Source organism: Dysidea avara, chromosome 2, assembly GCF_963678975.1.
Source record: "Dysidea avara chromosome 2, odDysAvar1.4, whole genome shotgun sequence".
Lineage (NCBI taxonomy): Eukaryota > Metazoa > Porifera > Demospongiae > Dictyoceratida > Dysideidae > Dysidea > Dysidea avara.
This window is the reverse complement of record NC_089273.1, coordinates 33,324,520-33,349,048: the sequence shown is the minus strand read 5'-3', so window position 1 is coordinate 33,349,048 and position 24,529 is coordinate 33,324,520. Positions and strand designations below refer to the sequence as shown.

The 24,529-nt window shown below is 37.9% G+C and overlaps 2 protein-coding genes across 5 annotated transcripts in view; one reads left to right on the top strand and one right to left on the bottom strand.

The window, feature by feature from the left end:
- The window catches only part of LOC136247105 (NACHT, LRR and PYD domains-containing protein 14-like), a 207,570-nt gene that overhangs the window by 116,308 nt on the left and 66,733 nt on the right, over positions 1–24,529 (top strand). The gene's annotated exons all lie outside the window — the stretch shown is intronic.
- The window catches only part of LOC136247106 (uncharacterized), a 144,696-nt gene that overhangs the window by 60,701 nt on the left and 59,466 nt on the right, over positions 1–24,529 (bottom strand). Inside the window, exons 1-2 of one of the 2 annotated variants that reach the window (XM_066038731.1) lie at positions 13,039–13,427; positions 779–3,012 (exon numbers count right to left, since the gene is read on the bottom strand). In XM_066038731.1, the coding sequence (XP_065894803.1) occupies positions 779–3,012; positions 13,039–13,402 (2,598 nt within the window). In that variant the 5' untranslated portion in view covers positions 13,403–13,427. Of the gene's footprint in view, positions 1–778; positions 3,013–13,038; positions 13,428–24,529 lie in introns of those variants that run through there. The other variant, XM_066038730.1, reaches the window with a different exon arrangement.

Here is a 24,529-nt window from a genome sequence, read left to right as displayed (position 1 = left end):
CAAAAATTTTAGCAGGGGCAGATCCAGGGGGGTTCAAAGGGTCCCATGGAACCCCCCTTCTGAAAGAGCCTCTCTTACTTGAGATACTCTAATAAAGCAGTCAAATCGATATACTCTAATAGAGCAGTCACAGTGTTCTTAAGAGAAGCAGTGTAGTGTGGAGTTATAAATAAGGAAACTGATGATATAGTTGATGAGGGTATGTATGGTGAGGGGCAGCTATTGTCAGCAAGTGATGACCTTTTTTTTTTTTTTTTGGTCTTCGACTTAGCTACAGCTAGGCTGAAATTGCAATTCCAGAGTGGAACCCTCCCCTTAATTCCAGAGTGGAACCCTCCTTAATTCCAGAGTGGAACCCTCCTTTTAAAAAGTTTAGATCTACCCCTGTTTAGGTATGTATATGTAATACATCCAGTGACTGCACTCATATTGGCTTGGGTGATTGATCGCTCTGTACAGGCTATCAGCCTAGTAAGTGTTACATATTAGCTGTAACACGTACGGGGCATCAGGCTTTGCCTGATATGTATGCCCTCTGCCCTTGGGAAGTCGGGCATACATATGCCCGTGGTATAACTATTACTTATAGCCTAGCATTGTTGACTTTGTGCTGTAATAAATTTCTCTGTACTAAGCAAAGGTATAAATTAGTAAAGCTAGCAAACACAATAAAGGAAAACACTAGATGCAAATTGTTCTTATGGCTTTCCTACGTTTATGTTAAATTTCTAAAGTGTTGGGAGGTAGAAAATTGTACACATATACTGTGTCAACTAACCTGAGTAATATCTCCAAACCAAATACTGTTTAAGTATTTCTTATCTTCAGCAGCATTTGGCAGACAATGAAAGGGTTTTTTAGATTTGATTCCTTTCAATGTATTTCTTGTCAAATGAAATTCTCCTTTACACTCACGACATTCAAAAGCTACACATATACTGTTAGCACTAAACTTAAGATTCCCAATAACTGTTGTTAAGGAATCCAAAATTAAAGCTCTAATGTCATGGTACACTGCATCCTTCAGCTTTTTACACCTTATTTGAACTTCAAGGTATGTATATCTATTCAATAAAATAACGTTGTACTTCTCATCATCAACACCATCGTCATAGAAGTACTGAAATATAAGGAAATTATTGTGTAGAAAATCAGGCGAGAGTAACAGTGTTACATGACCAAAATCAGTTGTTTTTTTCCTCACCAAATAAGCTACAAGGCTGCAAAATATTCCACTGGGAAATCCATAATATAAATCAATCGAATGTTGGTCTGTGCAATCGTCTGTGCCAGACATTTGGAAAAGCAGTGGCTCTTTTCCATGGTCATTACCCTTGTTTTTAAGCAAGTCAGTTACATTGGTAAGATTGCAAGTTGAAAGAATACAAGGCACAAAATACTGTACTTCTCTATTTGATGATGAATACATTGCTATTATGTTCAGAAATTCAAACACTTTGATGAAATAATCAAGTGGAAGATCCTCTGATACATCAAACTGCATTTTTTGAAAAACTTTATTATTCACCAACCCCTGTTTCAACAATTTTTTGTAATCATGTCTGTGATTGCTCCTTGTGGAAAATGTCACTAGTTTGCTAAGATTTTCAAAAAACCATTGAAGATTAGTAATTATAATTTCATTCCCAATTTCAACATAACACAAAAACACACCTAGGATATGATAAAATTTCAGAAATTTCATAATATCATTTACATTGTCCTTCAACAAATTTCGGTTAGCACAAAGATTTTTAATTTCTTGCAATGTCATATAATTTCTCTTTTTGTTTACACACCAACTTTTAATTTCAAGTTCTAATAATAGCCAAGTAATTGGAATGTTATAAACTGCTGCTGATTCTTGCATTTTTTCATATAGTTTCAAGCGTATCCTTTTGGCATTGTTATCTTCATCCTTTTCACCTGCATTACAGTTACTAACAGCTGTTAAGTATTTTCCATCTACAAAAGTTAAAACATCAGGCAAACAAGCTGATAAGTGCTTTTTTAACTCTTTATCAATATTGTCCACTACCTCATCTAAATTCTTTTTAAGCTCTTCTGTAACAATGTCGGACTTGCAGCCAATGAAGGATAAATACGATGTTTTTTCAGCTTTTTTAGCTACCACTTCATGAGGAACTATTTCCATTTGCGGTTTTCGCATTGAAACTAACATTTTTATAAGGGTGCTATAATCATAAGCCAATAAATCAGGGGGGTTTTCTTCTACATCAACTCCTGTGAACACAGCCACATTTTGTAAAAGATTGTAATATTTCAAATTTAGTACAACAAAAGTAATCATAACAGAACTATTAACTGCCGGTAACATGCTAATATACTCTGGCTGACCACCTGTATCCAGAAATGTCAGCACATCCCATGTTTTAGGAAGCTTTTTAATATCTTTTTGCACTGCAGCTAGCTTCTTTTCAATATCACTTTTATAATCAGATGTTGAAAAATCTGACTCTTGTGTAAAACTATTTGCTATTAGTGTAGCACTATTGATTCCTGCCTCTTCAAATTCATGCTGAAACACCACCAAGTCTTCTTTGGCCACTACATCTTTATTAACCACAGTATCTTTTTTGACGACTTCAAATTCATTGATTACTGCATCTTTATTGATGTCCAGTTTTGATGAGTGCATTGATTCATGGAGATCTTCATGGTCAGATGTATCTGAAGTTGCATTTTTATACTGTTTGTGATACAAATGTGATTGAAGCATGTTTATTTGACACTCTAGATCCTGTTCTTTGTACTCCACAAGATTTTCATTCTCACTAACAACGATTTCTTTTACCATTGTATCTTTAGCAGTAGTCACCACTGTAGCATTGTGCATAGTTACAAATTTATCCCCTAATAGTAAGTTGATAAAGTTTGTTTTTCCAACTGCAGAAGATCCACAAACCATAACTTTAGCATGTCTGACTTCAATTGTGTGACCCTTTGCTTTAGCTTCAGTGATGATCTCACTAATTTTGGCAAGCATGATAACTGCAAGAAACAAACAACAACCAAAACACAATATATGTTTACAAATAATTTGATAAGAAGAAAGTTCACTAAAGAATGACCAGTTGCTGAAAGAAAGAAAAGGTTTGGCAAAAAAAAGCTCTTTTTCACCAGGATTGCAAAATCTAGGAATGTAGGCACAAAGTACATAACAGGTCATTACCAGAATACAATGTCTGCATTCCATAAGTTGTGCTATATAGCCAAAAGGACCGAAAATAGTGAAACAGTGAAACCTCTATAATCCAATGCTCATTGGGATAAAAAATTGTGTTGGATTTGCATGGTGAAAAAAGATGTGAAATCCAAGGTGGCGGCCAAGAAATGGCTGTGATGGTAGGTTAATGGTAAAAATTTTAATAACGACAATTCAGGTGAATTTTGTGCCAATTGACCAAGCGGCACCAAATTCACTTGAATTGTCATTATTAAAATTTTTACCATTAACCTACCATCACAGCCATTTCTTGACCGCCACCTTGGATTTCACATCTTTTTTTGCCATAGCCTTTTCAAGGGCCACACACCTTTTTTTACAGCTTGGCTGTTTTTGATTAGATACAGTATATTGCTCAAATGCAATGTAGTCTTGCAAGAGTGCAAGCAATTAAAAACTTGCTAATTAAAGGGTGTGGCACCTGTTTCATTCACAAGTAGTCATCGAGTATTCATTCCAGTCAAGTAAAACAGGTGCCACGCCCTTTAATTAGCAAGTTTTTACTCACTCGCACTCTAACAAGACAACATTGTGTTTGAGCGGTACTGTATTACCCAAGTTTCATCATGTCTGCATTTTCTTACCTTCCTATTATTTTAAATCAACATGTATTTAACTTTGTGTAATTTAACTATACCAGTGCTCCCGATAAGAATTCTTAAGTGCCAGGACAAAATGTCCTGACAAATCCAAACTTGTCCGGACAAATGTATACTTTGCAAGGACACAAGTAACCTATAACACTGCCTGTAGTAAGCATTCTCTGATGTAAGACACACTGGTTGTAGGCATTCCCTTTGTTGTGCTGAGGATAGACATTCTTTTGTGTCTGAGATACTATTACAAGTGATTTTGTGTGGTTTCTGTACAGCAGAGGGGTTGGCATTGGTACATTAGTGGTCACTCTCTTGGGTGGCTTGAATGATTAATCTCCTAGCAACCAAGAGACAAATATTAGTAGTAAAGTAAACAGTAAACCAAATATACATAACCTGGGCTTTTTGGGCTCCTTTGATAGGGCATTATGTCCTGCCAAATACAATATGGTCAGACATTGGCTAATTTATCCGGTTTGTCTGCTGTCGAACTGTTATCTGTTATCAGGAGCACTGCTACACTGAAACTTCTCTAATCCGACACCTCTGTAATCCAGAATGCCTATATAATCTGACTTTTATTTTTTCCGAAAAAGACCTTTTCTATGTACCCCAGCAATCTGACATCCCTAGCCTTTTCAAGGGCCGCACACCTTTTTTTACAGCTTGGCTGTTTTTGATTAGATTTCACTTCTTTTTATATTTGTATACCCCAAAGCCGGCCCATGGCCAGCTTTGGGGCTTTGTAACCTATATTTTTTTCTTTACCACAGGAAAAAGAAAAAGATGAAGCAGATTTTAGAAACACTTTAACTCATTCTGATTTTATCAGTAAATGTACAAATTATATATATAATGCATATATTTATTACATGTCAATTAATCCCCACAGGATAATTTGCAGCTAATCTCTCTACTGGGTGACTTGAAATGTAGCTGAACTCTCTACAGGGAGTGGTTTGCTTGTACATAGATAAACTCTTTACAGGATTCTCTCTACAGGGTGACTTGACTCTAGCTGAACTCTCTGCAGGGTTATCTGTTTGTAGTTGAATTCTCTACAGGGTGATTTGTTTGCAGCTGAACTCTCTACAAGGTAACTTCTTCTAGCTGATCTGTCTACAGGGTGACTTGTTTCTAGCTGGTCTCTCTACAGAGTGGTTTGTTTGTGGCTGAATTCTCTACAGAGTGATTTGTTTGCAGCTGAACTCTCTACATGGTGGTTGCTTTGTAGCTGAACTCTCTACAATGTGACTTCTTTTAGCTGAACTCTCTACAGGGTGACTTGTTTCTAGCTGAACTATCTACAAGTGATTTGTTTGCAGCTGAACTCTCTACATGGTGGTTTCTTTATAGCTGAACTCTCTACAAGGTGACTTCTTCTAGCTGATCTCTCTACAGGGTGATTTGTTTCTAGCTGGTCTCTCTACAGGGCGATTTGTTTGTAGCTGAATTCTCTACAAGGTGATTTGTTCGCAGCTGAACACCCTACAAGGTAACTTCTTCTAGCTGATCTTTCTACAGGGTGATTTGTTTGTAGGTGAGTTCTCTACAGGGTGTTTGTTTGCAGCTGAACTCTCTACATGGCAGTTTCTTTGTAGCTGAACTCTCTACAATGTGACTTCTTCTAGCTGAACTCTCTACAGGGTGACTTGTTTCTAGCTGATCGCTCTACAGGGTGACTTGTTTCTAGCCGATCTCTCTAACGGGTGGCTTGTTTCTAGCTGAACTCTCTACAGCTGATTTGTTTGCAGCTGAACTCTCTACATGGTGGTTTCTTTGTAGCTGAACTCTCTACAAGGTAACTTCTTCTAGCTGATCTTTCTACAGGGCAATTTGTTTGTAGCTGAGTTCTCTACAGTGTGATTTGTTTGCAGCTAAACTCTCTACAGGTGATTTGTTTGTAGCTCAACTCTCTACAAGGTGATACTTCTAGCTGATCTCTCTACAGGATGACTTGTTTCTAACTGAACTCTCTACAGGGTGATCTGTTCATAGCTGAACTTTCTACTGGGTGATTTGTTTGCAGCTGAACTCTCTACATGGTGGTTTCTTGTAACTGAACTCTCTACAGGGTGATCTGTTCGTAGCTGAATTCTCTACAGGGTGATTTGTTTGCAGCTGAACTCTCTACATGGTGGCTTCTTTGTAGCTGAACTCTCTACAAGGTAACTTCTTCTAGTTGATCTTTTTACAGGGCATATTTGTTTGTAGCTGGAGTTCTCTACATGGTAGTTTCTTTGTAGCCGAACTCTCTACAATGTGACTTCTTTTAGCTGAACTCTCTACAGGGTGACTTGTTTCTAGCTGATCTCTCTACAGGGTGACTTGTTTCTAGCTGAACTCTCGACAGATGATTTGTTTGCAGCTGAACTCTCTACATGGTGGTTTCTTTATAGCTGAACTCTCTACAAGGTGACTTCTTCTAGCTGATCTCTCTAACGGGTGGCTTGTTTCTAGCTGAACTCTCTACAGCTGATTTGTTTGCAGCTGAACTCTCTACATGGTGGTTTCTTTGTAGCTGAACTCTCTACAAGGTAACTTCTTCTAGCTGATCTTTCTACAGGGCAATTTGTTTGTAGCTGAGTTCTCTACAGTGTGATTTGTTTGCAGCTAAACTCTCTACAGGTGATTTGTTTGTAGCTCAACTCTCTACAAGGTGATACTTCTAGCTGATCTCTCTACAGGATGACTTGTTTCTAACTGAACTCTTAACAGGGTGATCTGTTCATAGCTGAACTTTCTACTGGGTGATTTGTTTGCAGCTGAACTCTCTACATGGTGGTTTCTTGTAACTGAACTCTCTACAGGGTGATTTGTTTGTAGCTGAACTCTCTACAGAGTGATCTGTTCGTAACTGAACTCTCTATAGGGTGATTTGTTTGCAGCTGAACTCTCTACATGGTGGTTTCTTTGTAGCTGAACTCTCTACAAGGTAACTTCTTTTAGCTAATCTTTTTACAGGGCATATTTGTTTGTAGCTGGAGTTCTCTACATGGTGATTTGTTTGCAGCTGAACTCTCTACATGGTAGTTTCTTTGTAGCTGAACTCTCTACAATGTGACTTCTTCTAGCTGAACTCTCTACAGGGTGACTTGTTTCTAGCTGATCTCTCTACAGGGTGACTTGTTTCTAGCTGAACTCTCTACAGGTGATTTGTTTGCAGCTGAACTCTCTACATGATGGTTTCTTTGTAGTTGAACTCTCTATAAGGTAACTTCTTCTAGGTGATCTTTCTACAGGGTGATTTGTTTGTAGCTGAATTCTCTACAGGGTGATTTATTTGCAGCTGAACTCTCTACAAGATAACTTCTTCTAGCTGAACTCTCTGCAGAGTGATTGATTTTTTTGCAGCTGAACCCTCTACATGATGGTTTCTTTGTAGCTGAACTCTCTACAAGGTGATTTCTTCTAGCTGATCTTCTCTACAGAGTGATTTGTTTGCAGCTGAACTCTCTACATGGTGGTTTCTTTGTAACTGAACTCTCTACAAGGTGATTTATTTGTAGCTGAACTCTCTACAGGGTGATCTGTTCGTAGCTGAACTCTCTACAGGGTGATTTGTTTGCAGCTGAACTCTCTACATGGTGGTTTCTTTGTAACAGAACTCTCTACAGGGTGATTTATTTGTAGCTGAACTCTCTACAGGGTGATCTGTTCGTAGCTGAACTCTCTACAGGGTGATTTGTTTGCAGCTGAACTCTCTACATGATGGTTTCTTTGTAGCTGAACTCTCTACAAGGTGACTTCTTCTAGCTGATACAGGGTGACTTGTTTCTAGATGAACTCTCTACAGGGTGACTTGCATGTAGCTGAATTGTCTATCAGATTAACTGTTTGTAGCTGAATTCCGTACAGAATATCTTGCAATGTAATATAATTCTGTAATGGAGTAAGTTATAAACGTAGCTGAATGCTCTATTAGGGTGACTGTTCTATTAGAGTATCTCGATCTCGCATTTGCTACACGTAGTTGCCTTTCGAATCATAACTCAGTGGTTTGTAATCCGATTCTTCTGTACTACTGCAAGAACTTTCTATGATGATTATTCCAGCTACATACTGATTTTCAGCTCATTGCTCTAAGCGGTTTGCCTGGTAGATGTGAAAACTAATAGTTTTTTATTCATAATAATCGATCACGTAATTTTGACACAGGTTGGGTTTTGTGTCATATCTCCATGGTCTTTATCTCAATTCCATTCAAACCACAAAAAGGTACTCCTACAATGGTTACTCCATCTACATATCAATTTTCAACTCATTCCTCCAAGGGGTTTACCCTGTAGGCGTGACAGACCTTCGACCTTATTTTACGCACATAATCGGTCATAACTCCGTGAATGTTCATCGGATTCCTACCAAAGTTAGTACTGAGATCCGCCTTAAGGAGCCCTTCAAGTGTGCTTAATGTCAGCCCTATCCGAGTACGCATTCGTGTTTTATGGCAGATTTTGCGAAGTGTGCGAGATGAAGAAAAAAACGAAGAAATTAAAACGAACTTTTGTTCGCTTGTATCTCGGAAATGGCTTTACCGATTTTCTTCAAATTTGGTATGTAGACTCCCATAACTGGCCGGCACGTATGTAGCAAATTTGGTTCCAATCGGATAAGGGATCACAAAGCTACATAGGTGTGAAAATTGCGTTTTCTTTCTTCCTGTTAATATACTCACGGTGTGGCGCGGGCTTCTTGGGCCGCATGACACACTATCGTGTGTCTTGATCTACTTGTACTAATGTTTGACTGAAACTACAGAACACATAAGAAAGTAATGCAACAGGCATTTATAATTGATTTTGCTAAGGGTCATTCCATGTCAAATCAACAAGGAATTTAGATTCACCTCACGGATTTTGACGAAACTTGGTATGTTTGTAGTACCTGTGGTGCTTATTACTCATGCACATTTTTAGCTCCATACATCCTGTAGTTTTTGATTTATGACCACAAATATTTTGAATATTTCATGAAAAATTGGTCCATCTCTAGTTACATAATCGACTGTAACAATTTAATTTACTTCACACTGTTTAAATTTTTTTTACACACAACTTTCACTGATGGAAGACTGTTGATCGACCTTTCCGGTGATCCCTAAATTATGGGATATCTACTTAATTATGGTTCAAAAATACTTTATTGAAAACTTTAATCCTTGATATTTCAAAAGACTGTTTGAAATTCTTCAAATTTTTGTGTGAATAATGATTGGGTCATGGTCTATGTTTGATAAAATTTTGTGGCGGGACCACAATGGGCTTAAGAGATATAATGAATTAGGTTGTGGTGTGCAGTGGAATTTGTAGTCTATTATCAAATGGTACGGTTGTACCGTTTAAGTAGGAATCCAGGTGAAATTTTTGCGGCGCTGCCAAAAATTCTGCCTTTAAAAATCATCCTAGAGATATCTTACAAGACGAAAATCACCTTTACGGAATAGTACTAGTCCATATAGTGCATAAAACAACATTAAATACAACAAAACACTTGCAGGTGGCCGGATATTAATTTTTTAAAAATCGCCAAAACTCGAATTTTCTCCTCACTGCTTCACTCACTGACCACATGTACGGTTGCAAGCCTAGAGCCCAAACAAAGCAGCGCACGACCACCATTTTACGCCACCATAACAAATTCACCAGTGGGATGTGCCTTTTGGGGTTCCGATGAGTGTGTGCCCTCTGCGCCTTGTTTTTTTCTTTTAGCTTCAATCAGGCTGCTTGTCTTCTTCATCCAACGAAACCATATCGAGGCGTTAATTTTCCATATCAACACTTTCTTTAAACAGCATAATAGATGCCACAAGATTATTTAAGACGCTTAGACTACGCTACTGTATGGAGGAATAGATTATATTCCTTACTGATATAATCTATGATGGAGGGTACTGTACGGAGGTACTGGTACTAGATAGCTTCACGATAGGTCACAAGATCACGCCCATTCTTCATTCTACACATTATCAATCTATTGATTGAAACCATGATGACACACCCTTTTTGCACTAGCTGTATTTCAGTAACCACACACCTTCAATTTGGAAGGCCGACTCGACATACTCTATAATCAATTGCAACCACACCCTTTTTTTGGCAAGCGGACATCTTGCAGGCTGCCTCAAGATACTCTAACACAGCAGTCACCCTAATAGAACAGTCACATGTTTATAGCTAGCTGTATGCCTTAACAAAAAACTAAACAAACTAGTATATTAAAAATAATAAGTTTAAAAATAAAGTAGGAATCCAAACGATAAAAAGTAGTGAAACAAGAGAAGAACAATGGTAGCTATTACAGCATAGCTCAGTGGGAAATTCCTACTTTGGCATTGAACACAAAATAATAGCTATATCATGCATGCCAAAGTAGGGATTTCCCTACCGAACTATGCTGTAATAGCTACCATTGTTCTTCTCTTGTTTCACTACTTTTATTGTTTGGATTCCTACTTTATTTTTAAATTTATAATTTTTAATATACTATTGCTGTATGGGAGTGTACACCTCCAATAACCACTCACAACAAGGCCATACCAAGTTTTCTTACAGAGTGAAGGTGTATAGGTACAGTGTAACCTGTATTAGTGACCACCTGTATTGAAAGACCACCTGTATTGAAAGACCACCTGTGTGCTACAGTTAATTTATACTGATATCAATGTATAACACCAAATCATCAACCTTTTCTAGCAAATCCAAAAACTGTCCTTATTGGAAGGCGGACTGTAAATGAGATCACCATGTATCCATAAACATGTAAATGTGGTACCATCTCTTCAGAAATACTTTATTTATTAAGTCTAATCCTGCCATATTGCACTAACATATGTGACCTAATTTTAGAAAACCGTCGATATCTGCACAATTTTCAAATGCATTTTATTTGTTCTTTGTTTTCTACAGGGACAGAGGAATGGACTAGCTAAGTTTCAGCTTCCTAAGTTAAACAGCGTTGGAAATACAGCACTAGACATCCGGACGAGCAAATAATTTGACATATCAAGAAAAGAATCTTCAGGCACTTACATAAACCATCATAACTTACTGATACAACGACATACAGAATTGAATCTTGGCTCATTGTGTTCGCCATGAATTTGTGCATCTACCGAGGTATAGTTTTTTCCCCAGGCATGCTTCTCTGTTCGAGAAGGAAGGCAAATTCACTGAAAAACAATCCTCGGTAAATTCTTTCGTCACTGCAATGTAAACAAACATCTGTAACTTTTGAATCTGTTTGTGTATGGAGATGAAACAAAGATTTTTGTACTAGGCAAACACGATGATGTCCAGGATTTATCCATTGGCGGCTTAATTCGCCCACCAGCGAGACAATAAAAACTTGCATAATTTTTTTTCTGGAGCTTGCATTTTTTACCCATAGTTTTTAAATGCGTTTTATTACAAAAGTAGTGTTGTGCGTATATCGACGGTTTTCCAAAATTCAGTCACATATGTAGCTCCACTCTACACAATTCAAGTTACATACATGGTTGCTTAAGTACAATAGACCTCCTCAAAAAGGATAGCCAGGCTGTTGATAGCCATTCATGATCTCACTTTATAAAAGTACGTGCATTTGGACCCAAGAAATCTGTGGTTTCTTAAAAATGAACACTTTATCAATGATCCAGGGAATAGAAGAGTCACACTGTATGCAGTACAGTAGATGCATTACTTGTACCAAGAGTTTTTTTATTATTATTAACACTTGCTTGCACCTCATGTGTGATTTATAGTACTGCAATTACTAAAATTAATGGTTTTTCAAAGTATTTTGTATTTATGCTTTGAAGATCAGTACAGGCAAATGTTAAAAATGTGTCCAACTTGTTTACCTATTGCGTGAGTATGTGCATGAATTTTTGCTTTGATCTTCAATGTGGTCACAAATATAAAGTAATTATAAATTAATTTCACATATTGAAGTGCAAGTAATGCATGTATATGGTAAAAACCCTCCATTGCTAGGATCATAATAAAGTGCTCATATTACAGTGCATGGTCACAGAAGTATCTTAATTCAAAGGTATGTGCACCACTAGAGTGGGAGTATAAATAGACGTCCTGGTTATCATGGTGTGCAGGTATCCCTTTTGAAGAGTTCTGTTATACACAACTATGCAGTCACATACGCAACTTAAATAGGGCTAAATCCACTATAGTGGGATTCAACTTGATAAAGCTGAAGAGATGATACAACATTCACATGATATGTTTATGGACACATGGTGGTAAGATTTGTAATTTAAAGTCAACCTGTCTAATAAGGACCATTTTTGGATTTGCTAGAAAGGGTTGATGCTTTGGTGCTATACATTAATGTCCAATTAAATAAATATAAATTAACTGCAGCACATAGGTGGTCTTTCAATACAGGTGGTCACTAATACAGGTTGCACTGTACCTAGACACCTTTACTCTGTAAGACAAACTTGGCATGGCCTTGTTGTGTGTGAGTGATTATTGGAGGTGTACACTCCCATACAGCAATAATAGACTGCAAATTCCACTGCACACCACAACCAGATTCATTATATCTCTTAAGCCCATTGTGGTCCCACCACAAAAATTTTATCAAACATAGACATGATCCAATCATTGCTCACAAAAAAATTAGAAGAATTTCAAACAGCCTTTTTTTGAAATATAAAGGATTAAAATTTTCAATAAAGTATTTTTGAACCATAATTAAGTAGATATCCCATAATTTAGAGATCACTGGAAAGGTCGATCAATAGTCTTACATCAGTGAAAGTTATGTTTAAAAAGTGTGAAGTTACAGTCGATTTTGTAACTAAAGATGGACCAATTTTTCATGAAGTATTCAAAATATTTGTGGTCATAAATCAGCAACTATGGGGCGCATGGAGCTAAACATCTGCATGAGTGATAAGCACCACAGGTACTACAAACACACCAAGTGTCATCAAAATCTGAGAGGTGACCCTAAATTCCTTGTTGATTTGACATGGTATGACCCCTATACAACAATTGTGGTGGTGAGTGGGTTATTAACCTACATGCTAGTTATATTATCCGTCCCTGTGTTTACAGCAGTGCTAAAAAGCTTTGCAGCTTGCTATGCAATAAAAGATATTAAGGAGATTAACATGAGGGAGTCAGGTGAGCACAAACTGACTATAGTACTTTTTATATTATATTATTACATAAGCACTTTGCTTAAACCCACCATCTTCATTCTTCATTAAATACTTATCATGGATTAATTGTACTTCTTCCTCAAATTTTCCAGAAGTAATATAGTGGTATAATTCTTCAATTTCATCATCATTCCTTTGAAGCAATACTCTACTAATTTTCTTGTGTAGTGAAATGAACAACTGAAATTTTGGTAATTTTTCTGAGGGTATGGGATGGTACTCTTTTGTTAACAATTGAAAATTTCTACATTTTTCTATCATTGAAACTTTCAGGTCATCATCACATTGTGTGGAAACATTTTCAGTAAGTTTAATACATCTGGTAATTGTTGATTCAAAAAATTGCATTTCTAGGTACTCTTTTAGAATCTGTAATAGAGTGTCAAAATTCATTGACCGTAGACACAACTGAAAATGTAGGTTACACTTTCTACTTAAGCCCTGAGCATTTGAAACTGCACTATGGCATTCAGTAATCAGTGTAACTATTTCTTCATTAAATAACTCAAACAGATGATAATACCTTTGGTCATTTAAAAGTGATTGTATATTGTGCAAAATCAGCAGTGCAAGATGTGGATCATGTAGTACATGCATATTAATCTCTTTCATGTAATATGGTAAAAGAACATGTTCCATTTTTTGTTTGTTGTATGCTAAAAAATCATAGTTTGTCAAATGATCTACCACAAAAAATTGTTGAAAGAAAAGCTCTTCCACTGCTGTCATTAATCTACGTGTATTAAGAAAAAGAAAGGGAGACAAATGAGAAACTGTTTTGCTTGTAATGGTACTCATTAAATATTCACTAATAATACTCTGTACTGTCAAATCCATATATGAAGCAGTGAAATAAGGAGGCATTTTTGAGAGTTTAGTGTAAACCAATCCATATAATTCTAGCAATGAAATTGTCTTTACAGCGTCTTCAGCAGAAACATCCCAAATACAGTGTACTACCTGTCTTGGTAGTGATCCTCCAATTCCTGTATACAATATTAATGAAAGAAGATTGTTTTTTGTAGAATTGTCCAACAATCCTAATGACACCTCAATGCATGCACGCACTGATAGCTGACGAATGTTATGAGTTGTTTTACTATCAAAGGCTGTTAATCCTTTACTAGTTAAATTACCTTGTACTTCCAAAATTGCATTTTTCAAAGTAGTACGGCTTTGTTTTATACTGTGGTAAAGTTGACCTCTTATAAGTGATAAAAGAAGAGGCCACTGATATGAACTTTGTGCTAACTCATTGATTACTTTAGTATCTTCATTTGATAATTTACTCTGTTCAACAATTCCATTAGTCAACAAAGACACAGATTCTTCTAATGACATAGGACCAATGTTAATTGTACGTATGGTTGGAATGCCAATATAGGGATTTCTCGTAGTGAGCAATATTTTGCAGTATGAAAATGCCTTCACAATGGGCTTTGCATCTTCAACTCTCCATACATCATCAATAATGACAAGAATATTCTTGTATATTTTTGTGAGCTCCTGAATCTTCTCTTCAACATTGTTTATATACTCATAATGTTTTCCAGCCATTTGGCAGTAGTGGTCATTCAATATTTTACCGGGATCACAAGGCTGTGGACCAAGTTCAATAAAAATAATACCATTTGTGAAGACCTTTTTTACATCACGATGATGACATGAATCTAGAGCCAATGTAGTTTTGCCGAATCCCCCAGCTCCAACAAGAGCAACTGTAGCGTATTCTTTACCAGGAATAAAATTATCAGACATAAAACACAATAATTGTACAATTTTCTCAAGAAGGCAATGACGGTGTACATGGTGTGATGATGGCACTAAAAGTTGTAGTGGCTGGTACTGATAGTCTGCAATGTATAATAAAGTAAATAATATATATCTATTACTGTGGTATGGTAAGAATTATCAAAATTTCATACTACATATTAGGTACGTATGGCCAAAGGAAGTTAACGTGGCTTGTGACAGACAAGTGTGTTGCACAATCCTACAATAATCAGCACCCATCTAACAGCAGTAGGGCCTAAAATACTTTCTATTTGTGGAAGTTTCCCATGTGACCTATTAAAGGAGATGGCAGTGTTTTAGCATTACTGTATTGCTTTATCACATAAATACTGTATATATTGTACATCATACAGCACAGTAGTATCATACAGTACAATAGTACTGTATAGTAGGGACAATAGTACTGTATAGTAGGGACAATAGTACTGTATAGTAGGGACAATAGTACTGTATAGTAGGGACAATAGCACTGTATAGTAGGGACATTGAAGGTGTGTGGGTGATCCGTGATATAATATAACCCAAAAACCTGCTGCGATTTTTCCTCACAATGACATGACAGTATTGGTTGGGTAAAACCAAGCCCAAAAGTGTCTTCAGATTGACCCGAAACATTTCCATCAAGTTGCTACAGAGTTTAAAAAATAAACTACTCAACGGAATCTTCTACTGCTTGCCTGCCTGCCTGCCTGCCTGCCTGCCTGCCTGCCTGCCTGCCTGCCTGCCTGCCTGCCTGCCTGCCTGCCTGCCTGCCTGCCTGCCTGCCTGCCTGCCTGCCTGCCTGCCTGCCTGCCTGCCTGCCTGCCTGCCTGCCTGCCTGCCTGCCTGCCTGCCTGCCTGCCTGCCTGCCTGCCTGCCTGCCTGTCTGCCTGCCTGCCTGCCTGACACCTTCAGTCAAGTGTAGCAGAAAACTGGCTACAGCTCTAATTCTTTTGTAGAAACGTTTCTAGTTCGCTTAAGAAAAAAACCTTTGGTATATTGATAAACATACAGCCAATGTAGATTTGCCGAATCCCTCCCCCCCCCCCCCCCCCCCCCCACTCCAGCAAGAGTAACTGTAACACGTTCTTCACCAGGAACAAAATGATCAGAATTAAAACAGATTATTTGTAAAATTTTCTCAAACAGGTAATGACGGTGTACGTGGTGTACTGGCACTGAAGGTCGGGGTGATTGGTCTTGGAACTTAAGGACTGCAATGTACAATAAAGCAAAAAATATATCTATGTATTAGGGCTGAGTGATACTACTGTTTTAGTGATATATCGTGATATTTTAAAAGTATTGATATCGCGATATTTAGTTATTAACTATCATGATACCATGTCTGTACGTACATTACTGTCATTAAAAATCCACTTGTTATGCAGTACTTGGCTAAGAATCCTTGTAAATGATAAAGTCCACCCATCAGGTTTCCCCTGCAGAGAGGTATGAACACCATAACAACCTCAAAGCATGTGTTACAATAACTGTTACAGTAAACAAGGATGATAGTGGCTAGTTTGCTATCACCTATAAGGACTTCCTGCAGGAATGCTGAGCAATACACTATGTGCCATCAACTATGATTGACTTATTTGTAAGTATCGTGAACTACTCAGTATCGTGAATAGTGGTTTTAGTATCGATCATGACACTAAAATGGCAGTATCGCTCAGCCCTAATATGTATATACTGTAGTAAGAATATCCAAATTAATACTACGTATTTGGTAAGGCTAAAGAAAGTTGGTGTGGCACAAGTGTGTTGTACAATCCCACAATAATCAGTACCCATCCAGCAGGACTGGCAACTAATTTTAGAGAAATCTTTTATTTGTGGGAGCTGTCATGTGATCTATTAAAGAAGATGACAGTGTTTTAGCATTACTGCATTGCTTTATCACCAAAAAACAAGTAAATTCACGCATCACACAGTACAATAGTACTGGACATATATTAGAGATCATGGGAGATTATACATTTTCACAAAAAAAAATTGAACAGAACCACCCTCACAATATTCTCACAGAACCTTGGCACTATTAGTGAGGTACGTATAACCAACCAAAAAGCACCTTCGGTGGGATAATTTCCAGTAAGTTGTTACAAAATTTTAATGTTTTTAAAGAGGATTTTCTGCTAAATGATGCATAACTTACTAATGCCTCAGCTATCATCTGTATTTCAGGATTGATTGTAGACACACTTCTTGTGCTGTTCTTTGTTTGAAACACTGTGTAACTGGCTGAAAACAACTGAAAATGAAGTGTAATAGCTTCTTCACTTCTATGTACTATAAGTAACGTATGAAGCATATGTGTATATTGATGCAAAACTAATTTTGTGGCATGTCTAGCATCATTCTTTATTTTGATGCGGTATGTACGAGTTCATCCACACATTATGTTTTTTTTTAAAACGCAGAATTTTAAGTTCAATTAAGGAACACAGAAATACAAAGTAGTGAACAAGGGAGGTTGGACCTGCAGATATACGTACTAGTGAACATGTAACTCCTAATTCAGTTATCTATACCCATGACTGAATTAGGGATTAAATGTTTACTAGTATGTCTGCAAGTGTAGGTGACCTCCCTTGTTTCATTGCTTTTTATTTCTATGATCCCTAATCGAACTTAAAGTTCCTAATTTTTCCTTGCACTTGTTGATATCCCTGTTATTGCCGCAGACCCTGCATACAATTATGTGTTTACTTACTACCAGATTTGTGTTGGTCACCAATTGATGCTTGCTTTGATTTGAACATAGCTGCTGAACTAATTGAAGATTGAATGCTTTCTTCAGCACCTATGTACAATAACAAATGTTGCAATGAACAAACTAATACATCATGAGTTAATCTAACAAGATAATTACCTAACTATTTGCCTCAGCACTGAAATCTTTGTTATCAAACAGTACGGTTATACTTTTTAAGTAGGAATTGCCCATAAAATGACATACACTGCCTAAACATTTCTCCTTTAAACATTAATCATCCTAGAAACATCTTACACGATGAAAATCAGCTTTACAAAATAACATTAGTCCATGTAACATCATATACAGCATTAAAAGCAATTCTAACCAACTGAAGCTCTACATCAAAGGAAAAAAGTGGGAGTATATGGTAGTTAAACCAAGGGAATGGTAGCTGGTTGAACTCTAGTGCATAATATGGAAAACAACATATTATATTTATACCTTAAATGAAGCTGTACACATATAAAACTACAAACTTGGTAAATGTGAAGCCATACACATTGTAAAACTTTTGTCTCGTCTTCTGCGGACTATGCATTAGATCACGCGAAGTCATGTGATTGAGTGCATGGGCAGCTGGGGACAAACTAGTAAGTGTTTTCGTTATAGTTAAACCCCACCATGAGTAGGATATCATAGTTATCAAACTGAAAGTGAAGCCAAGGCCGGGGTGTTGATAACATGATATCATACAAGTTCAGGTGGGGTTTAACTGGCTTCTATCTCTGCTTTGAAGCAGTTAAGTTCACAAACATGTCAATAAAGCTAGACAAGCATGACAGTTGTGTATGGCTTCAATTTTTGCTGAACTTGTAGGTAGCCGAATAAGGAATTAAAATATAATCCAAATTCAAATTTTTGTCTGCCTGCCTGTCTGACCATGGTCGCAAGGTTACAAAATGAAGCAACATATGACCACAATTTTATGTCGCAAAACAAACTCACCAGTGGGATGTGCCTTTTGAGATTCTGACAAGTGCACGCCATCTGTGCCTTGTCTTTCCTTTTATTTTCAATCAATCATCTTCTTTATGCAGTATGTGAAATAACTTTTCACACATGTCCTGACATACTATCAGAACATTGTGAAAGTTGAGTGGACATCAAACGAATTGACCGGACATTTTAACTTTAGTTGTTTCTCCTTCCTGTACTTCTTAGATGTTTGCTACTACCAAACATTGGGGCCACCCATGTACTGTAGAGCTGATTACTACTCAACAACTCACTAATACTGATATTACAGCATTTTAAAGGGTAGCTACTGGTCACATAAAAGAGCCTCTATGGAATCGATTCTGTTACAAGGGCTTAGTAGGAAAGGAGTCATAAGGACTTGCCTTCTACTTGCTTTTGTAGAGCTATGTGGTCAAACTTTGCTGATGCTGCCATAATTGTAGTGGCTTTATCCCTAATACAGTGTATGAACATAAGAGATGTACTGATATGTTCATAAATTTTGTACAGGTGATCATGAATACTACAAGTAAAAGTACTAATGGCAATCAGGATTTTACTACTCCAGTACAGGTGACCGAGACAAGTAGGCTGGTACAGGGTAAGTAGAATTGGAGGAAAACGGGAATGGGATGGAACAGAAAGTGGGAACAGGAACGACCTACGGAATACACCGGATAAAGGTCATCATGCAATATACAGATTGGATTATTGTGGTGTTGTTTGGATCCTTTCACTAAAACAATCGAAACACTCAAATAGAGCAGTCACCTGCATTAAAAACACTCTAATAGAGCAGTCAAGAATGTTTTGTTAACTACCCCACCAGGGAACTACATCGGTGGCTGGTGAATTGAAAGACTATAGCTGTCATAGATTAGGTATATAGACTAGCCAAGTCATAACATTAAAAGTTAGCTACCCCTTTGAAACCATAAACATTTTAACAATACATTGCATACTTCAGCAGGCAGTTCCTGTTACCATCTCCTGTTCATACAGGATATTTAACAATCGGGTTTCAGCATCATATGGGATGTAGTCAATTTGTATAATTGTTGACATACCATTTTAGTTTAATAAGCTGTCTTGCCAGGGCTCCAGTTATTACTACTTTTTATAGTCACTAGGTAACCCTGAGACTAGACTCCTGACCCCTTGTAACTAGTGCATAAACGAATGCTAGAATTGAGCATTCGAATGTTTGAATGAAAAACTGTGGATTATTCAAATGTTTCTAATATTTAAAACCCACAATCAAAATTTTTTATTGCATCTAAGGAGTAAGACTTAATTTTTGTGAGGATTCTATGCACTTACGTGTTGAAATGCTCTGTGATATAGCCAGCGTGCCACACCGTAAGTATATTTACAGGAAGAAAGAAAATGTCATTTTCACACCTTTGTATCTCTGTGATCCCTTATCCAAATGGAACCAAATTTGCTACAGAGTTGCCCTCCAGCCAGGGGAGTCAACATTTCAAATATCAAGGAAATTGCTCGAGCCATTTCCAAGATACGAGCTGCCAAAGTTTTGATTTATTTTCTTCGTGCTTTCGCACAATTGCAAAAATTGCTATAAAATGCAAACGCGTATTCCGATCACCTTGAAATTTAACACACAGAAAGGGAGTCCAAAGGTGAATCCTAGCATCAAATGTGGTGCAAATCTGACGAATGGTTCAGGAGTTATGACCGATTATTCGCATAAAACAAGATCAATTTGTTGTCACGCCTATAGGGTAAACCTCCTCATGGAATGAGTTGAAAATTCCTATGTAGATGGAGAAACCATTGTAGGAGTGCCTTTTGGTGGTTTGAAAGGAATCAAGATAATGACCATGGAGATATGACACAAAACCCAACCTGTGTCACAATTATGCAATCGATTTTTATGAATAAAAAAGTATTAGTTTTCACGCCTACTAGGCAAACCGCTTAGAGCAATGAGCTGAAACTCGGTATATAGCTGGAATAATCTTCCTAGAAAGTCCTTGCAGTAGTACAGAAGAATCGGAATACAAACCACTGAGTTATGATTCGAAAGCCAACTCCGTGTAGCAAATGCGAGATCAAGATACTCTAATAGAACAGTCACCCTAACAGAGCATTCAGCTAATTTATTTACTCCATTATAGAATTCTATTACATTATAAGTTATTCTGTAGGGAGTTCAGCTGCAAACAGTTAATCTTATAGACAGTTCAGCAAGAAGCAAGTCGCCCTGTGGAGAGTTAAGCTATAAATATATCACTTTAGAGATTCAGAACATTACAAGTCACACTGAAGAGAGTTCAGCTATAAACAAGTCATGCACCCTATAGAGAGTTCAGCTACAATTAATGCACTCTCTAGAGAATTCAGCTACACACAAGTCACTGTGGGGAGAGTTCAGCTACAAACAAATTACCCTGTAGAGAGATCAGCTACAAACAAAACACTTTGCAGAGAGTTCAGCTATAAACAAATCAACCTTTAGAGTGATCAGCAACAAACAAATTAACTTGTAGAGCGATCAGAAAGAATCAAATCAACCTGCAGAGAGATCAGCTACGAACAAATCAGCTTGTAGAGAGATCAGTTATACACAAATCAACCTGTAGAGAGTTATATAAGCTAGAAACAAATCACCCTGTAGAGACATCAGCTAGAAACTAGACACAATGTAAGGAGTTCAGCTACAAGCAAACACCCTGTAGAGAGTTCAGCTACATGCAATCACCCTGTAGAGAGTTCGGCTAAAACAAATCAACCTGCAGAGAGATCAGCTACAAACAAATCACCTTATAGAGAGTTCAGCTACAAACAAATTACCCTGTAGAGAGATCGGCTACAAACAAATCAACCTGCAGAGAGATCAGCTACATACAAACCAACCTGTAGAGAGATCAGCTAGAAACTAGACACAATGTAAGGAGTTCAGCTACACGCAAATCACCCTAAAGAGAGGTCAGCTACAAAAAATCACCTTGTAGAGAGATCAGCTACAAACAAAACACTTTGCAGTGAGTTCAGCTACAAAAAAAATCAACTTTTAGAGTGATCAGCAACAAACAAATCAACCTGTAGAAAGATCATCTAGAAAAAAATCAACCTACAGAGATATCAGCTACAAACAAATCAGCTTGTAGAGAGATCAGTTACACACAAATCAACCTGTAGAAAGATAAGCTAGAAGCAAATTACCCTGTAGAGAATTCAGCTAAAACAAATCAACCTCCAGAGAGATCAGCTACAAACAAATTACCTTGTAGAGAGATCGGCTACAAACAAATCAACCTGCAGAGATCAGCTACACACAAATCAACTTATAGAGAGATCAGCTACAAACAAATCACCCTGTAGAGAGATCAGCCCGAAACTAGACACAATGTAAGGAGTTCAGCTACAAGCAAATCAGCCTGAAGAGAGGTCAGCTACAGACAATCACCCTGTAGAGAGATCAACTACAAACAAAACACTTTGCAGAGAGTTCAGCTACAAAGAAATCAACCTTTAGAGCGATCAGCTACAAACAAATCACCCTGTAGAGAGATCAGCTAGAAGAAGTTACCTTGTAGACAGTTCAGCTACAAACAATTCACCCTGTATACAGAGATCAGTTAGATGCAGTTTCCTTGTAGCGAGTTCAGCTACAAACAAATCACCCTGTAGAAAGATCAGCTAGATTAATTCACCTTGTAGAGATTTCAGCTACAAAGAAACCACCATGTAGAGAGTTTAGCTGCAAACAAGTCACCCTGTAGAAAATTCAGCTAAAAACAAATCACCCAGTAGGAAGATCAGTTAGAAGAAGTTACCTTGTAGAGAGTTCAGCTACAAAGAAACCATTCTGTAAAGAGCTCAGCTGCAAACAAATCACCTGTATAGAATTCAGCTACAAACAAATCACCCTGTAGAGAGATCAGTTAGAGAAAGTTACTTTGTATACAGTTCAGCTACAAACAATTCACCCTGCACAGAGATCAGTTAGAAGAAGTTTCCTTGTAGAAAGTTCAGCTACAAACAAATCACCCTGTAGAGAGATCAGCTAGAAGAAGTTACCTTGTAGATATTTCAGCTAACCCTGTAGAGAGATCAGCTAGAAGAAGAGTTACCTTGTAGATAGTTCAGCTGCAAACAAATCACCCTGTAGAGAGATCAGCTAGAAGAAGTTACCTTGTAGATATTTCAGCTAACCCTGTAGAGAGATCAGCTAGAAGAAGAGTTACCTTGTAGATGGTTCAGCTACAAACAAATCACCCTGTTGAGAGATCAGCAAGAAGAAGTCACCTTGTAGAGTATTAAGTTATAAAGAAACCACCATGCAGAGAGTTCTGTAATAAATATCAAGACACACGGTAGTTTGTCGTGCGGCCCAAGAAGCCGGCGCACCACACCGTGAGTATATTAACAAGAAAATGCAATTTTCACACCTATGTAGCTCTATGATCCCTTATCCGATTGGAACCAAATTTGCAAGAGAAGTGCCGGCCAGTTAGGGGAGTCTACATACGTACCAAATTTGAAGAAACTCGCTCCAGCAATTTCCGAGATACGAGCGAACAAAATTTCGTTTAAATTCTTCGTTTTCTTCTTCTTCATCTTCACTTCAGAAGATCCACCATAAAACATGAATGCGTGCTCGGATTGGGCTGAAATTTGGCACACTTAAAGGGCTCCTTAAGGCAGATCTCAGTACCACTTTTGGTAGGAATCCGAGAAACATTCACGGATTAATGCATGTTCAGGTTGGTACTGGTAGCTCTGTACTGGTACTGGTTGGTTCAGGTTGGTACTGGTACTGGTTGGTACTGGTACTGGTTGGTTCAGGTTGGTACATTCACGGATTAATGCATGTTCAGGTTGGTACTGGTAGCTCCAAGAAACTCCTCTTGATTATTCGAGTGATCTTCGGTCCTGGTATTCGCTTCCTGGCTCTGGGCACGGCGCTAAGTAGGTTGAGTTTACCATTTGTTACCGTGTTATTCTCTCGCTCTGCTTCTTGAGTTCTGATCCTTTGATGCGCACTTATTGGAATGCCTGGACGGCGTAAGAAGAGCCGTCGAAAACAACCAGTTGATCTGTCTAATAAAGACGTCGATGTTGACGATGATGACCCTGACCGTGTGTGGTGCTCTTGTGGGCGGCCTTTTGGTACTGATGGGTTTATGATTAAGTGTGATGGCCACAGTGAGAACTGCTGCCAGTGGTATCATGGCCATTGTGTCGGAATCACTACTGCTGAAGGTAGAATACTTGATGTTGATAATGGACCATTTATTTGCCCCACTTGTGCAACCAGTTCAGATGTGCGAAACCTTCCTTCCTTTAACTTGTCAACTCTTACTACTTTTGAGTGGCGTGGCTCACCAAGCCCTGCTGTGCTTGAATTACTCGACCAACTATACTTTCAAGTTGTCCATTGGAAACCAAACCTGTTTACCGTGCCATCAGGTAACTTGGGTAAATCCTTTGTATCTGAACTTGCATCATTGCTGCATTCCTTTAGTAAACAGTCAGCTCTAGAGCCATTTGCCTTAAAGGCTGCCATGTTAATGCCCAACTTGCTTTTACAGAAACCCCACAACGAGTCCAAACTCAGTTTTCGAGTAGTTCGCTCTTGCCTTCAGAGACGACTTGATCTTTGGCTTAACGGTGATTTTTTAGCTTTATTTAATGAAGGGATTGTCATACAGAAACACCTATCTGCTTCACCTCGCTATCGTCCTTCCTGTGATGATCAAACTCATTCTTCCAGGTTTTCCCACCTTATGACTCAGGGCCGTGTTAATGCTGCTCTTCGCTGTCTGTCTCCTTCTTGCGACTGTGGCCCTCTTAACTTGGATCATGTAGTGGGTTCCTTGTCTGATGGTTCTCCCAAAACTGTGTTTGATGTATTGCATGAAAAACATCCTCATGGTCGTGCTGCAGACCCTGATGCTATACTTGATCCCGTTGACTCCTCTCAATCGTTTCATCCAGTTCTATTTGATGGCTTAGATGCTGCTTTAATTAAATCAGTGGTCATGCAGATAAGTGGC